The 16,524-nt window shown below is 31.2% G+C and overlaps 1 protein-coding gene across 1 annotated transcript; it reads left to right on the top strand.

Annotated features, from left to right (window-relative positions):
• The first annotated feature begins 335 nt into the window (after window positions 1-335).
• LOC114389851 lies at window positions 336-3,350 on the top strand. Its single transcript, XM_028350577.1, has 3 exons — window positions 336-351; window positions 2,140-2,458; window positions 3,272-3,350. Exons 1-3 carry the CDS (start codon window positions 336-338, stop codon window positions 3,348-3,350), a joined length of 414 nt encoding a protein of 137 aa, XP_028206378.1.
• The last annotated feature ends 13,174 nt before the right edge of the window (window positions 3,351-16,524 follow it).

Raw genomic sequence — 16,524 nt, 5'->3', positions numbered from 1 at the left:
AATCTGAGATGATAGCACTAGCAACTGCTAGTGAGGAAGCAAGTTGGCTGAGAAGCTTACTTGCAGAGATTCCGCTATGGGAAAGACCGATACCAGTTGTGTTGATCCATTGCGATAGTACCGCGGCTATTGCAAAAAATTGAGAACCGTTATTATAATGGTAAGAAACGACAACGTCGTAAGCATAACACTGTTAGAGAATTACTCTCAACAGGAGCTGTTAGAGTGGATCACGTACGCACTGATGATAATTTAGCAGATCTTTTGACGAAAGGATTAGCTAGAGAGAAATTCCATTACACTTCTAAAAGAATGGGACTATTGCCCTTACTGCGATGATCATTCATGATGGTAACCCGACCTAAATGACTGGAGATCCCAAGAACTAGGTTCAATGGGTAATAACAAGTTATGAAGTGATATGAGATGAACATGTTGTTATAAGTGAAAGCAACATGATTCCTAAAGTAACAAGAGGATGAGTTATGGAAAAAAATCGTAATTCTTAATGAGATCTATACTCTATGTTGAGTGGAGTACCTAGGCTACAGGAGTACTCTTGATAGACTCACCTATGTGAATGTTGAAGTGGGGGTCGCTTCATATGAAATTTTGGGCAAAAATTTCTAGAGCGTTCACTATACCAGGATAGACGTGCATGGCCTTTAACGCACAAGCTTTATAGAATACACCTATGAAAAGGTTGTGTGTGGTTTGATGTCGGAGATAAAGTTCAAGATTTCGAGTCACTCTAGTAAAATCTGAATCTTACTCACTATGCAAAGGTTCAAGTTGTATGACACCTTTGTTTATGCACAATTTTATGAAATCCTCGAAAATATTCTTTTCAAATTTCAAGTGGGGGATTGTTAGAACAAAGGAGAATGTGGATGAAAGTTTGAAAAAAAAAAGAGAAAAAAAAAGAAAAAAGGCTTCAAGTCCCACCTCATTCAGGATAAACACTCGAATAGTGTTTCACTCCATATATATAGAGAGCTCCTTTCTTCTTTTTTCCTTGCCCCAGTTGAGAAGCATTTCCTCAACTTTTCTTTCTCCCTCCCATATTTCAGCCGATGCATTTCCGGCAAACTTTTCCCTCTTTCTTTCTGTCGCTCTAAAATTTTGGTTGACTATAATAGTGACTTTTTAAGTCATATTTTCGGTTGGCTATAAGAGTGATTTTTTAAGTCATATTTTTCGGTTGGCTATAAGAGTGACATTTTGAGTCATATTTTTCGGTTGGCTATAAGAGTGATTTTTTAAGTCATATTTTCGGTTGGCTATAATAGTGACTTTTAAAGTCATACTTTTTGGTTGGCTATTAGAGTGACTTTTCAAGTCATATTTTCGATTGGCTGTTATAGTGACTTTTCAAGTCATATTTTAGGGTGGCTTTAGAGTGACTTTTCAAGTCATACAAGAGGGTGTAATTCTAGAAAAGGTTCTCTCAGTGTAGTGGGAATCTTATACAGTGATATGGGCTGTTTTATCTTGGGGAATTCGTGGTTGATAGTCTGCTTGCACATTTTTTGGCAGTGCCACGAAACGTCTTAAAGAAAGCGATATTGTCCGCTACTCAGCCAGTAATTTTTTCGGTTTGCCATAAACTATTGTTACAACAATAATTCTCTAAAACTGATTTCCAAATCTGAGTAAGTATATCAATTTTTTTACACGCAGATAGTTTTTTTTTATTAATTCAAATCAAGCAAGTCAACTAAATTTCATAAAATAATTTCATCCAATCATAATTCAAGGTTAATTAATATGACTAATATATACAAAACTCGTGGGCCTTAATATCCTTAGAACCCTGATACTTCTATTTGCACTTTCATATTATTTGCATTATTTTCTCTTTTTAATCTTTTCATTACAATATTATATCCATCACTTTATTTTCTCTTGATCTTTTCTTACTTTGTTTTCCGTAATTCCATCCAACTCCATCTTGAAGTGGACATAATTATTACTTAGAGTAATGATTGTGCTTCTTTTTTATTTATTTTTTCCTATGCCAACTTACTTAGAGTAATGCATGCAACAAGTACATATTCATTAACCGATAAAAAAAAAGTCATCCATTAATTAATAAACTAATCAATTTTGTCATTACTTTTTAGTTACTCAATCCCACAGAATTTTTAGGGAACATTGTGGTTGAACATGATTATGCTGAGTGCACTGGATCTGCTATTCAAGCTTTAGTTTTGTTTAAGAAGCTATATCCAAGGCATAGGGAGACAGAGATAAAGAATTCCATTGCCAATGTAGTTCATGGTATGGAAGTTGGGGAGTTTGCTACATTTATGGCACTTGGTTTGCACTTCGTGGTCTTGCAGCGGCGAGTAAAACTTACACTAATTGTGCTTCCATTCACAAAGCCGTTAAATTTCTACTTTCAACACAGAAAGAGGATGGTGGGTGGGGAGAAAGCTATCTTTCATGCCCAAAACAGGTTTGTAATTGAATGGTCATGGTAAACAGGATACTGTATGGTTTATTAAACTGTATTAAATATGCTTGTATGTATGTCTTTAACCTCTTTTAGTTTGGATGAATAGAGCACATATTCTTTATGTGGGTTCAGGACATTTCACTTCTCTTCCCCTCGGTTTTAAATTTTAATCTCTATTAGCTAATTCACTGTTTTTCGTTCACTTGACTTATCATGTGAAAAACTGACATGAGAACATCTATTTTTACATATTAAAATGTGTTGGCTTTTAGTTTTTTTTTTTTCCTTTCTTTTCTCCCTCTGTTTTTTTTTTAATTCTTACTTAGGTGGCTAAATTACCTTTCTAATTAGACTCTATAATAAATTGAAAATATTTTTATTTCAACTATAAGGTACCAAAAGAATTCATTTACTTTCTTTTTAATTTATTTTCAGATATGCTTTTCCATGGAAAATTTTAACAAATGTACTATTTAGAAATGGAAAATTTATGTTATGATGCACCCCTTCGATCTTTAAATCGTTAATCCATTGGCCATTTCCCTCCTAAACTCTATGCCAAACTCTCAAAATGTGAGTAGTTTGTGCATAGATCACCTTGCACCACTTTGGCTTGCTCTCCCCCTATCGTAAATGCTTTAATTTTCCTAACGTGTCATAATACCGGAAAGTTACTATTTTTATTATCATAAAGCTTTTAGATCCTTTGTTTATTTTTTTTAATGTTTTTGTGTCTACAGTAGTATTCAGTAAGTATTCCCTTCTTGATAAATAGATTTTTAAAGTATTTTTCTGATCTTGTTGTTCTTGTAGTCAACTTGATAACAATGACTTTGGTGGAAATAGCATTCCAGAATCTTATGGCAACATCTCAAAATTGTCAAAACTGTAAGTGCATTTTGTGATTCCATGTTTGGATGTACGATGCCAATTACAAGTAGTGGAGCTTATGTGTTTGAGCCTTTATTTTAGTGTATGGTGTTAAATGCCAGTCTACATGCGGTTCTTGTATATAGATCTTTCAATTGGAGAAAAACATTGCAAGGAGATTAAAAATAAAGGTAAAAACATTTAAGTACAATTATAAATATTGCTTCTCAGAAATGATATTTAAATAGTTCACCACTTTGTATAACATAAAAGAAAGTCGTACACACCATATTTATTTCATTAATTCATACATATTTTCTTATGTTTTTATCACTGTTTTTATGATAGACATTTTTCAATTTTATTTTTTCTTAGTTTTCCAGTTTTTTGAATTTTTTAAAGTTTTTTTAAAAGAACTGCAGGTATAATGTTGTTACTGTCACTAACGAAGAAATACGAAAAAAAAACAATGATTCAACATCAATTATTAGGACAACGGATGTTGAATTATGAATATCCTACATCGGTTAGTTGGAAAACCGATGTAGAATTCATGACATTCTACATCGGTTAATTAGATAACCGATGTTAAATTATGGAAATCTACATCGGTCCATGCCAAGGGACCGTAGTAGAATAGAAGTCAATCTACATTGGTCCAACCAAGCGACCGCTGTAGAATTCACGCCATTCTACGTCGTTTTCCACAACCGTCGTAAAACATCAACCCCTTTTTACATTGTCTTCTACAACGTCGGAAAAATGGTGAGCCAGCCAACTTAATTTGACGACACTGCCTTCAAGTTCGCCTTCCTGTGGTCTAACTCCTAATAATTCTTCACATAAGTCGGCTCAATCAAGATTTGTTGAACCAATTAGTGGTGCCCCGTCAGTACAAAGACCTAATAAAACTGACACATCTTGGAGAGTAATGATAGCCTCTCCGCATCTCAGGTGAAACGTGTTGGTTTCGGGCCTCCATCTTTCAATGAACGCACTAATTAAGGCCGCATTTATCTTTAGGTATCCCATCTTAATTATCCAATAAAACTCACATTGCCGAAGCAGAGGAACAATTTCATCTGGTATTTGTTCTTCACCTTGATACGTCGGCACTGCTCGTCTGATGTGTAGTTTTCTGTCTGGTTCCTCATTCCAAACATATTCTGAAACATGCTTGGGTTGCATCCACAAAACGTCAGCCTCAATTGGACCAGACCTCATTTGTAAACTTGATGAGCATGACGACGAAGATGTCATTGATCCTACAAAATAAAATATAATATAATTAATTGACGATAAAATTTATACATTAATTATACTTAACAAATTAAGTATATTTACAAAAAATTAATTAAAATAAATTCAAAATATACTCTCCAAATAAGAAATTATATTTTTTAAATTTCAATAACAAAATATATTATACAAATAACCTAACTCATATATATTCTATAAATAAATTAAATTACAAACAAATATAAATTTAAATATATAAATTAATGACTTCAAATAATTACGAGTAAAATAATTTAACATACAAAATCAATAATTTAAAATACGTAAAACTATTCTAATTTAAACGTAACATATGAAACTAATAATAACTAAATCTAACGTAATATAAAAAATTTAATTCTAACCTAATTTAAAATTACTAATTTACACTACATAAAATTATTCTTAATCTATCATAACAAATATTTAAACTAAATGTAATCTACCATATACAAAATTAATGACTTCAAATAATTACGAGTAAAATAATTTAACATACAAAATCAATAATTTAAAATACGTAAAATTATTCTAATTTAAACATAACATATGAAACTAATAATAACTAAAACTAAACGTAATATAAAAAATTTAATTCTAACCTAATTTAAAATTACTAATTTACACTACATACAATTATTCTTAATCTATCATAACAAATATTTAAACTAAATGTAATCTATCATATACAAAATTAATGACTTCAAATAATCACAAGTAAAATAATTTAACATACAAAATCAATAATTTAAAATATGTAAAACTATTCTAATTTAAACATAACATATGAAACTAATAATAATTAAAATTAACGTAATATAAAAAATTTAATTCAGACCTATTTTTAAATTAATAATTTACAATACATAAAATTATTCCTAATCTATGATATCAAATATTTAACCTAAATGTAATCTACCATATACAAAATTTAAACTAAAGCTAATCTAAACTTAATAAGTTATGGTACCTAAAATTATTCCTAATCTAAAATTATTAAATTATGGTACCTAAAACTATTCCTAATCTATTATATAAAAAATTTCAAGTAAACTTAATCTATCATAAAAAATTATTTCTAATTTACCATATAAAAAATTTAAACTAAATCTAATCTACCCTATAACATTAAGAATTGAAACTAAACTATACAAAATTATTATCTTACACTACCTAAAACCATTTTATTATCAGAATATAAATATCTATATAAATAAAAACATACAAAAGATTCAATATATAACTTACAAGATTTTAGGAAAATGGAAGAACACCAACAAGAACAGCACCAAGCAAGCAGTTCTCTCTCCACACAAGTATTCACTCTCTCGGATAACAAGCAAACTCGAAAGCAAGGATGGAGGAATGCAGGCAAACAATTGAAGGCCATAAACCAGATTATAAACGAAGAACAACCCAAAACGCCAATGGCATCAGCGACTTCAGCAGGCACAAATCGCCAATGGGAGTTGTGTTTCATCTGCTGCACCTAGCTTCTGCTGCTGCACTGGTTGACGGGACTTCACAGCAGGCACAAAGTGCCAACAACAGTGGCGCGTCCCTGGGCTGAAATCGCCAGCAGTGCTGGCGCGTCCGTCCAGCCTTCGACACGTGCCCGCCATGCACGAAGTCACCAGCAGTATTGGTGTGTCCCTCCACCCTTCGACACGTGTCCACCATGCACGAAGTCGCCAGCAGTACTGGCGCATCCCATGCTAGGTACGTGCAAAAACAGCACCCCCTGGGAAATACTTTGTAAAGAGCCCTAATCTGGGAATATGTTTGTAAAACAACCCCAACGAGGGAAATTTGCCTCTTCAATGGGGAAATACCTCATAAAAGTTCAAAGCATTGTCATTTGCAAATAACGCAAAAATATATTTCAAAAACCAAGAACTCTTTAATAGAAAAATATACTATACAAAATAATATCATAAATAACTCCTATCAAAATATGAAACTTACGTGCATGTTCTTCAGAATAACTACTATCATAGTATGAAACTACATGCTCTTCAGAATTAACTTGGCTAACAGTAAAATATAAGACTAACATCTATTCTTTCTTTGGCAGCAAATTTAGATTCAATATAAGTCAAGGGCCAAAATCTGCAACTGGGTCAAGTTTTTAGGCTTGAGCTAATGGAACAACTCTAAAATTTAAGAGAACTGTGTTTCTTCCGCATTCTTCATGGTAATGGCTATAGTACGTGCAGACCACTAAATCAATAAAGGTTTTTTGATATGTATTTGTTTTTCTTATGTTATATCTTGGTTCTGCTTTACAATATATATATATATATATATATATATATATATATATATATATATATATATATGAAATCAAATGCATAATATTATGTTTCAATTATAAAATTATATGAAAATCTTATTCATAATTATATTATATCTTGATCTTGAAATGCATAATATGATTTATTCTCATATAATTAAGTTTTATGTCTAAGTGATCTTTATAATTTTGATTAATTATTGATTAGCCACAACATCTATATTTTGATTAAAATTATATATTAAGTTGGTTATAGATCATATAAGGAATTAGACATAATATAGTAATTAATTGTACTTATATAATGAATTTTATCCCACAAGAATTTTTATTATATTTGTATAATTAATTGGGATAAAATGACATATTATTTTTCATGGTTTACCCACAGACATCATGAGGTATATATAATTTCTCAATTTTATCATAAAGTAAATATTTGCGATAGAAATTAAATTATTTTCATGTTGTACCCGTAAAGCATGAATTTGAACATGTAATTTGATTATTCTATCATAAGGTTTAATTGTTTCTTATTGAATTAAAAATTTAGCCCACAGGCAATTTTTATGTCACAAGATTCAATTTTATGGTATGTTTACATTGATAAAAGATACAATTAAGATTAGTATGCCTCAAATTTTGACATAAGCCTTTGAGTTTTGCAGTTTCTCAAACTATTAGTTGATGATCAGTTCATCACTTTAGATATGACTTTAGCAAACACCCTGATCATGAAGTTCTCCTCTCTTCGGCTCACCAATGTGAAAGATGTGCGTGAGTACATAATGAAAATGCGAGATATTTCAACTCAACTTAAGAAACTAGAGGTTGATATGTCTGAGTCCTTCCTAGTGCACTTCATTTTGAACATCCTTCTGCATGAATATAGGCCGTTTAAGATTTCCTACAACACACATAAGGATAAATGGTCTGTTAATGAATTAATGACCATGTGTGTCCAGGAAGAAGAAAGGCTTGTAATGGAGATGGGTGAGAGTGCATTGCTGACAACTGCTTATGGGAAGAACAAAGCAATTACGTCTCAAGCTAATAAAAAGGGGAATGGTAAAATACCACCTCAAGCTGATATTAAGAAGGTGGCAAAGTGTTTCTTTTGCAAGAAGAAGTGATACATGAAGAAGAATTGCCCCGAATTCCAGAAATGGCTTGAGAAGAAAGGTAAATCAATCTCATTAGTATGTTATGAATCTAATATGGTTAGTGTTAATATTAACACCTGGTGGATTGATTCTGGATCTACTATTCATATTGCAAATTCTTTACAGGGTATGCAAAACTTAAGGAAACCAGTGGGAAGTGAACAAAGCATTTTATCAGGCAATAAGCTAGGCTCACATGTGGAGGCCATTGGAACTTGCATTTTAACTTTAAGTAGTGACTTTATTTTAAAATTAGAAAGGACCTTTTATGTACCAAGTTTTTCTTGAAACTTGATTTTTGTTTCTAGACTTGTACCTTTTGGATATTCCTTTAATTTCAAAGACACATCATTTGAGTTATTTTATAATTCTGAATGTGTTGGAAATGATATCTTGTATGTTGGTCTTTATCTTCTTGGTTTACAAAATTATGTCACTTATAGTTCAATGCATGTTCAAACTGGTATTAAAAGGTGTAATATTAATGAGAATTCCTCTATGTTATAGCACCGGAGATTAGGACATATCTCTATTGAGAGGATTAAAAGGTTAGTGAAAGATAGGGTACTCAATACTCTAGATTTTGCTGACTTTAAGACTTGTGTGGACTGTATTATGGGTAAGCAGACCAACATGTCTAAGAAAGGTGCTAACAAGAGTTCAAACATATTAGAAATAATTCATACTGATATTTGTTGTCCAGATATGGAAGCACATGATCAGAAATATTTTATCACCTTTATAGATGATTATTCACGATATATGAATATTTATTTGCTTCATAACAAATACGAAGCATTGGATGCCTTCAAAGTCTTTAAGGCTGAAGTTGAGAACCAATGTGGCAAGAAAATAAAAATAGTGAGATCTAATAGAGGTGGAGAATACTATGGTAGATATACTGAGAATGGACAAGCACCTGGTCCCTTTGCAAAGTTTCTTCAAGAACATGGGATTGTTGCCCAATACACTATGTATGGTTCTCCAAATCAGAATGGTGTGGCAAAAAGAAGGAACCGAGCATTATTGGACATGGTGCGGAGTATGCATTGCAACTCCAATCTTCCTAAATCCTTATGGGCTGAAGCATTAAAGATGGTAGTGTACATATTAAATCATGTTCCAACCAAGGCTGTCCCAAAGACACCTTTTGAGTTGTTTAAAGGTTGGAAACCGAGTTTGAAACATATGTGCGTTTGGGGTTGTCCTTCTAAGGTGAGAATATATAACCCACAAGAGAAGAAACTTGACCCGAGGACTATTAGTGGGTATTTCATTGGATATGTCAAAAGGTCTAAAGGTTATAGCTTTTATTGTCTATATCATATTATTAGGTTTGTGGAATCAAGAAATGCCAAGTTTCTTGAAAATGACTTGATCAGTGGGAGTGATCAATTGAGGGATTTAGGTTCTGAAATTGATTATATAGAGTCTCAACCTTCCACATCAAGTGAAAGATTGATTGTAATTCATACCCCTCAAGTTCAAAGGGATGAGGAACAACACATGATTGACATTCCATAAACTATTGTTGATAATCCAGTAGATCAAGTTGATCATCAAATTTGTGAAAATGATGAACAACCAGTTGAAGAATGATCAGTTCCAATTAAACATTAAAATAAGAAAGAAAATTAGTTGATATAAAACAATTAGGAATTCCACTAAGAATAAGTAGATGAGTACATTTGGATAGTTAGATCATAACCCCAGGACTAGGGTGACTAGCCACTCATGATCAGAGCAAAACTAGTAATCCATAAAAAGTAAACATAGATATAAAAATAGGCAAGAACGATGATCACGATCTTTCCTAGCGGTGTTGTCCACGCACTTCAGCTCTCAAAAGTCCTCAAGGTTTTCTCAAATTTGTAAAAAGATAAGAATAAAATTCAAGATTAAACTCCGAATGAATTTTACAAAGCCTAGAGACCTATATATAGCTTCCTAAAGATATTTGCACGAAAAGGCGCACCACGACCATGATCGAAAGTGATGTTGAAAACTTGTGCCATTATGGATTGACTGTGACCCCCTTGGTTAATCATGACCCTCATGAGTTGACAACGACCCTCGTGATTTGACCACTCTTGGTTGACCAAGACCCTTATGAGTATTCCATAACCCTCATGAATTGACCATAACTCTCATGATTTGACCGAAGTCGTTGTCAAATTTTGATGTTGTTCTAGAGGACTGTTATCATTTTAGTGTCGTCGTGTTGATTACCACAGTCATGGTCAATGTACCATGATTGTGATCAAGTGCATAGTCTTTAGATCTTCATAAAATTATGTAATTTTCAACTCTTTCACTCAATTGAGTGGCTTTACTCTTGCAATACAAAACTAGTGTCTAAATGTGAGTTCTGCCAAGAAAATACATGCAAAATAACACAAAAACTCGCAAAATATGACTAAAAAAATAGTTTATCCCTAAGGAATGGATTACCCCTTACATTGGTCAAATACAACAATTTTAATTAATCATGAGCGAATTTTGGGACATTTGAGGACTCAAATTTGTGGTTGATTTTGAGGGATCTCAATTCTTAGATTTTGTGGCCTCAAATTGAAGGGGGTATGCTAATATCCCTTGAATTTGGGAATAAGGCCAAAATCAATGGAGTGTCTTCGACTTGAGTAGCCAAAATATTCTCAACTCTTTTATTTGAAATGCCTATATTTTGCCTATTTGTAATAGGCTCTAGATTTTAGAAATTATTACTCATAATAGAAATAATATTCTTATCATCCTTTGAATTAAACAATTGTTGAATCTCTTAAACAACATTATTTTTCGAACAAGAAATTGGTTGGTTTCTTTGAACCATGTTGGTTAGTCTTGTACACTTTTCTCAAGACTAATTCTTGGAATTATGGCAACATAGTCCTATGGGATGTGTCATTTTGATGGTGAAAATTTACAATAAATTTTGAGAAATACAAAAACTTATAAGATAATTTCTCACAAAGATTCTATTAAGTAAATAAAGTATTTTTCATTTGTTGGACTTAGAATCACAATTTTTGAGCTGTAGATTCTTATAACAAGAACGGACGGGAGTATATCCATAAATTTTTAGAAATAGTAGTTAATACAATTCATAATTAAAAATTTAGAAGTGTTTACATTTTTCATTTTTAAAATATATTAATATTTTTTTAAAAGTGACTTAATTCCAAAAAAAAAATTAAGTTTGGAAGTAATTTACAAAAATTTTAAAAATAAATTGACGCATTCTAAAATTAAAATAAAAAAAACTATGCATAATTATCCTATTTAGATAACGGTAACTTTTTTTAAAAATAATATAATTAGAAAGATAGAAAAAAGTGGTAGAAAAGACAACAAAGACCATAAATACATGTGTCCACCTCTCAGCTCATATCCAACCCAATCAAACTACCTAGGAATTCTAGCCACATATTTGTGACAAATAAATAGCTGACAAAGACAATTTTTTTTCCAGCAGTGCTTTATGTTGGAACAATGCAGAAAGTGGATAAAGAGAGAAACATGCTTCATCATTTTCAGTTTACGAAACATACAGTACGAATTTCGTTTTTGTATTATACATTTCTCATTTCTTTTTGGTTCCGCTAATAATGTTTTACTTAGCCATTCTGGAAAAAAAATCTTCCAAAAGGGCGACATTGGACCATTTGTTATGGTTTTCTCAACGAGGATGTCGTATATATATTTCACGTAGAACGTTACATTGCAAAGAACATCTTAGATGTTATATATATATATATCATCTTAGACGAAATAATTTCAACCACACAAAATAAATATATATGAATTCTTGCGAAAATAAAATCATTCAAGTAATGATTTGATTGGGAAATATATGTCAACATCCCGAACTCATAGATTCGGAGTCACCAAATCAATAGTGACACTGCCAAGAGCCTAAAAATTCTTTAGTTTTTACTAATCATCATTTCCGTAGATGGTTAATAATGCTTTCAATAGAAGTATCAGGACCTTGATAATAGAAAAATAAGAAAAAGAAAAATATAATATAAATTAGGACATCCTAAAAAAATAAAGAATATGATGAATCTCATACTTCTTTTTTAACAAGAAATTTATTATAGGTTTTATGGATATTAAGTCGAGTACTGAAGATCATTAATCATCCACACTCTTTGAGTCTTACAAAGATCTTATTTTCTTCAAAACATCAGTCTAACCATGAATGACTTCTATATTTTATAAATAAACATCAATGGAACATTTTTTCAAGCTTAAAAATCCCAGGTTTTTTGAAAGAAAAAAAAATGTTCGGGTTCTAAATCATATTCGCATTTTCTAAATGAAATAACTAAGGCCCCTTGAGGATACCTTCGAAGAACTTAGCCAGTCATGGTAAAGATCATGCTTACAATAGGAAGGAAGAGGAGGGAGAAGGGAAAATTTGAAGAACATTGAATATTATTGATAATAGAGTGTATTACAAGCTCTTTCTATTTCTTCTCCTTGTGCTTACAACTGAGCTCTAAGGCTCTTTATATATAGAAAATAAGAAAGAAGAAGACAAAAGACCCCTTCAGTCAAGAACAATACAATTACTATTCTTTTACTCTATCACGGGTCTACTTTTACAAAAGTTGGAAAAGACTGAAAGGAGGAGATACTGCCAATAAATAAAAGAAAGATTCTCGCCTTAAATTACAATTGTGTTTTGGCAGGATGTGTCTGGGTCTTATCTGAAAAAGAATTTTATTTTACAAGGACAATTAATTTTATCCTCACAAAATGGAGTTTTATTAGTACACACAAATGTCTGGTTGAAGTACGCATAGACACCTATGTAAAGACCAGGAATTTGGGTTTGGCTGGTGTGAACCTTGAACAATAATCTTTGGATTTTCTTGAAATTATTAAGGTTCAAATGGTTTGTTGGTCTAGGAACATTTGGGCCAACATAGTCTTTGTAAGTTTTGGGAGTAGTTTTGGTTTGGTCAGCATTTATGACTACAGTTGTGGGCTCAGGTTCGAGGGCTTCTTTTATTTTATTTATATCGGTAGTATTTAATTCTTTGTAGATTGGGCTTTGAATACCCTCATTTGCTAAACAAAGGTCTTTGAAGTTGGTATAAACACCTTTATGGGGTCATGATAACAGGACAAAAGTTGTATATCCTTTCCCGAAAGGAGAGACTTTTGTAAGGAGAGGAACTCCTTGACTATCTGCTATGCAGAAATTGTATAGAGCATAAATTATACCCTTTTTAACAAAACAAACAAATTGTTCATTGTTATTTGTATGCTTTGGAATACTCCATATGTTGTCAATAAGACAATTAAATTTATCATTGGCAGCTTTCCTACCAGGGTAGTGAAACTCATCTGTAAGTATCGATAATTATTGATTACCAAACTTCATTTTATGTTTTAATAAAATTTCTTGCATAATTAAGTAACCCGAGAAAGGCTCTTAGAGTCTTTATATCTTCCATTTTGTCTGGAAAAGCAAGAATTCGTTGGAAAATATGAGGCTGAAGCCTTTTTTTTCATTCCCTATTTTTGTTCCTAAGAATGAAATATGGGTCTTACAAATTTCCATTTTTGACTTTGAAATAATCTATCCAAATTTTTCAAATAAATGGAGAACTTGTTTCAAGTGTAAATAATGGTGTTCCTTTGTTTTTTAAAAAACAAGCACATCTTCAATATATGTACATGTGAATTCTTTATAATTTCCAAAAATATTATCCATTTTTCTTTGGAAAATTTGCAGTGCATTTTTAATCCAAAAGGCATTACCTTCCATTCAAATAATCCTTCTGAACAAGAAAAAGCAATCCACTTTATTGAGTTAGGATGCATTTTTACTTGATGGAATTCTAATTTTAAATCAAATTTTGAAAACCATTTGGCCTTCTATTTTATTAACACACCTTTGGAAGGAATAGTATAACCATCTATGTGAGTGTTATCATTAAGTCTTTTATAATTATAGACCATCATAGTCTTTCCTATTTTTTGTTCTGAGTGCTTATTAACAATGAAGGCTGGACTTCTGTGAGGACTAGTACTGGGTTCTATAACCTTTAAATCTAAGAGGGCCTTTATATGAGTTTTACACTCTTCTTGTCAAAATTCTCATATTGAATATCTTTGGTTTTGATAATCAGGTCTGGGTTTATAATGTCTAATTTACATATAACATGATCTTTTTCCCAGTATTTAGTGGGGTCTTCTTCTATTATACTTGTTTTATTTTAACCATCTATAATCTATTGTATATTGTCAAAGGTTATGGTTTTGTTGATCTTAACAAAATTGTAATAAGATTCTACTATAGATAAATCATATTCTAATTCAATTTATGTTTTTATGCTATTTAAGATAGCTTCTTGATATGTATCTTGAAGTGTATCTAAAGTGCCTATACTACAATGCTTTTGTGATTCTTTTATCTTACAACTACCAGGTATGTCACAAGGACATTGAGAATTGAGGGTAGGTGTAAGGTTGGTAGGGATATCACCACGCTTTGTTCGTAACTCTGATGTGAGTCATCCATTATTGGTGACATTTTTGAGTTTGTAGAGATTAATGAATAATCTTTTGTAATAATAACTAATTTATTATCATGTGTAATAAAATCAAGTCCTAGGATCATTTGTTCTTTAGCAGGTAGCAAATCTACTACATTTGCCTTATTTATAAAAATCTTTTTGCAAAAAATGTCACAATTTGTAGATAATTGTATAGTGAAATTTTTTATTTATGTGTCATTGGTTATTATGTCTCCTGACATAGTTCTAGTCTTGGTTATTATATTACTTCTAAAAAAATTATGTTGGGGTACAACACTTTTGCATTTGGAAGTAAATGAACAACCAATGTCCACTAAAGCTTGTAAGACTACTTTAGTTTGATCAAAATTATTTATTTTAGGAAAATTTAATTTAACCAAAATATGTGGGCTTTTATTATTCTTTTTATTGCAAATTATAGGGATACAATATTTATTTTGTAATTTCATAAGGCCACTTGTTTGTTCTTCAGTAGAAATTGAAGTAGAGGTTCTATTTTTCTCAAAATTTTCATAGAGAAAATCTACCGTCTATTCAACTTGGTTTAATCTGATTTCAAAAGTAGAAATCCTGTTATTTATAACTTTATTTCTAAAATTATTTTCCTTTTTAAAATCAGGAAAATCAATTTTCAAAATTGTTTGTAAGCAAGTTTTGCAACAATTCTTATAGCATAAGCTACAATGAGTTCTTAATGTTTTATGAGAATATCTTTTGCAAAAATAACATTATTTATGATTAGGTCCTGTATAGAATTATATTTCATGTTCAGAGTCATTTAAATCAGTTTTGAACATAAGGTTGTATACCAAATCATCAAGGATTTCTCTATAATGATTATATTTATCATCTACTGGGTAAAGGCCAGTATACTCATTTCTAGTGAATTCATTGATGATTTTATAGTCTTTATTAACTTCTTCTTCCTCAAAAGTATAGTCAGACCAACTAATTATTGAATATATTTCTGAGTCAGTAGAAATTGTTTTGTATATGGGGATGAGGTTCATCCGATAGCTTTCTATCAGTTTTGCTTCTCTAATAAACATATTCATCTTGTTAGGACAGTCTCTGGAATAGTGTCTTGGTTGATGGCAAGCATAACATTCTAGTTGCTTTGTATAGGTTTTAGTATCCTTGATCTTTCTAACATGTTTGTCTTTATTGAGAGTAGGTTTTTTAGAATTAGAGGCTTTAATTGAATACCTACGAGTTGAGTTTTTCTTTCTAGGGGGTTTCTACTATGGGGTCTATATTGAGGCCTTTTTCTTCTGATCTGTTTGTGGTATTGTTGTGGAGTGTAAGTCTATTTACAAATTTCTAAATCGGCCATTTTTATCTGTTTGTTAATGGCTATGTTGGAACATGTATCTTCCATTACTTTCATTATGTGTTGGATTCTAACAGACAGATTATTCATGACTGGGTCAATTTGGTCGTCTTTCGTCAGGAAAAATATTTTTATCTCACTCTTAATTTTGTTTATATTTCACATGCTAATATCGTACTTTATTCATCTAAAATAAAAAATATTGTATTGACATTGAAACCATTAATTCTATTAGTCAAATATTTTTTTAATTTGGTTTCTTTTGAGTGTATTTAGTCATTATATACTTAAATAATTATAGGAAAAAACAAATTATTGTTTTACTTTTTTTAAAAAAATAATTTTTTATAAATGTTCAAACCCAATTAACTCAACACGACTCAATTTGTTTATGATCGGATTGGGTCTAAAAAAAATTCACAACCGAACTCAACCAGTACATTTTTTATTGAGTTAGATAATAGGTTTAGCTAAATGTGATCCAACCTAACCCATAAGCAACCCTAATCATCTCATACTACTCCCCCATTCAACCTACATATGTTTTTTTTTTTGGTTTTTTATCTTATAAAAGATAA

This window comes from Glycine soja, chromosome 16, assembly GCF_004193775.1.
Source record: "Glycine soja cultivar W05 chromosome 16, ASM419377v2, whole genome shotgun sequence".
Classification (NCBI taxonomy): Eukaryota; Viridiplantae; Streptophyta; class Magnoliopsida; order Fabales; family Fabaceae; genus Glycine; species Glycine soja.
The sequence above is the reverse complement of the archived record's forward strand: the minus strand, read 5'-3'. Positions and strand labels throughout refer to the sequence as shown.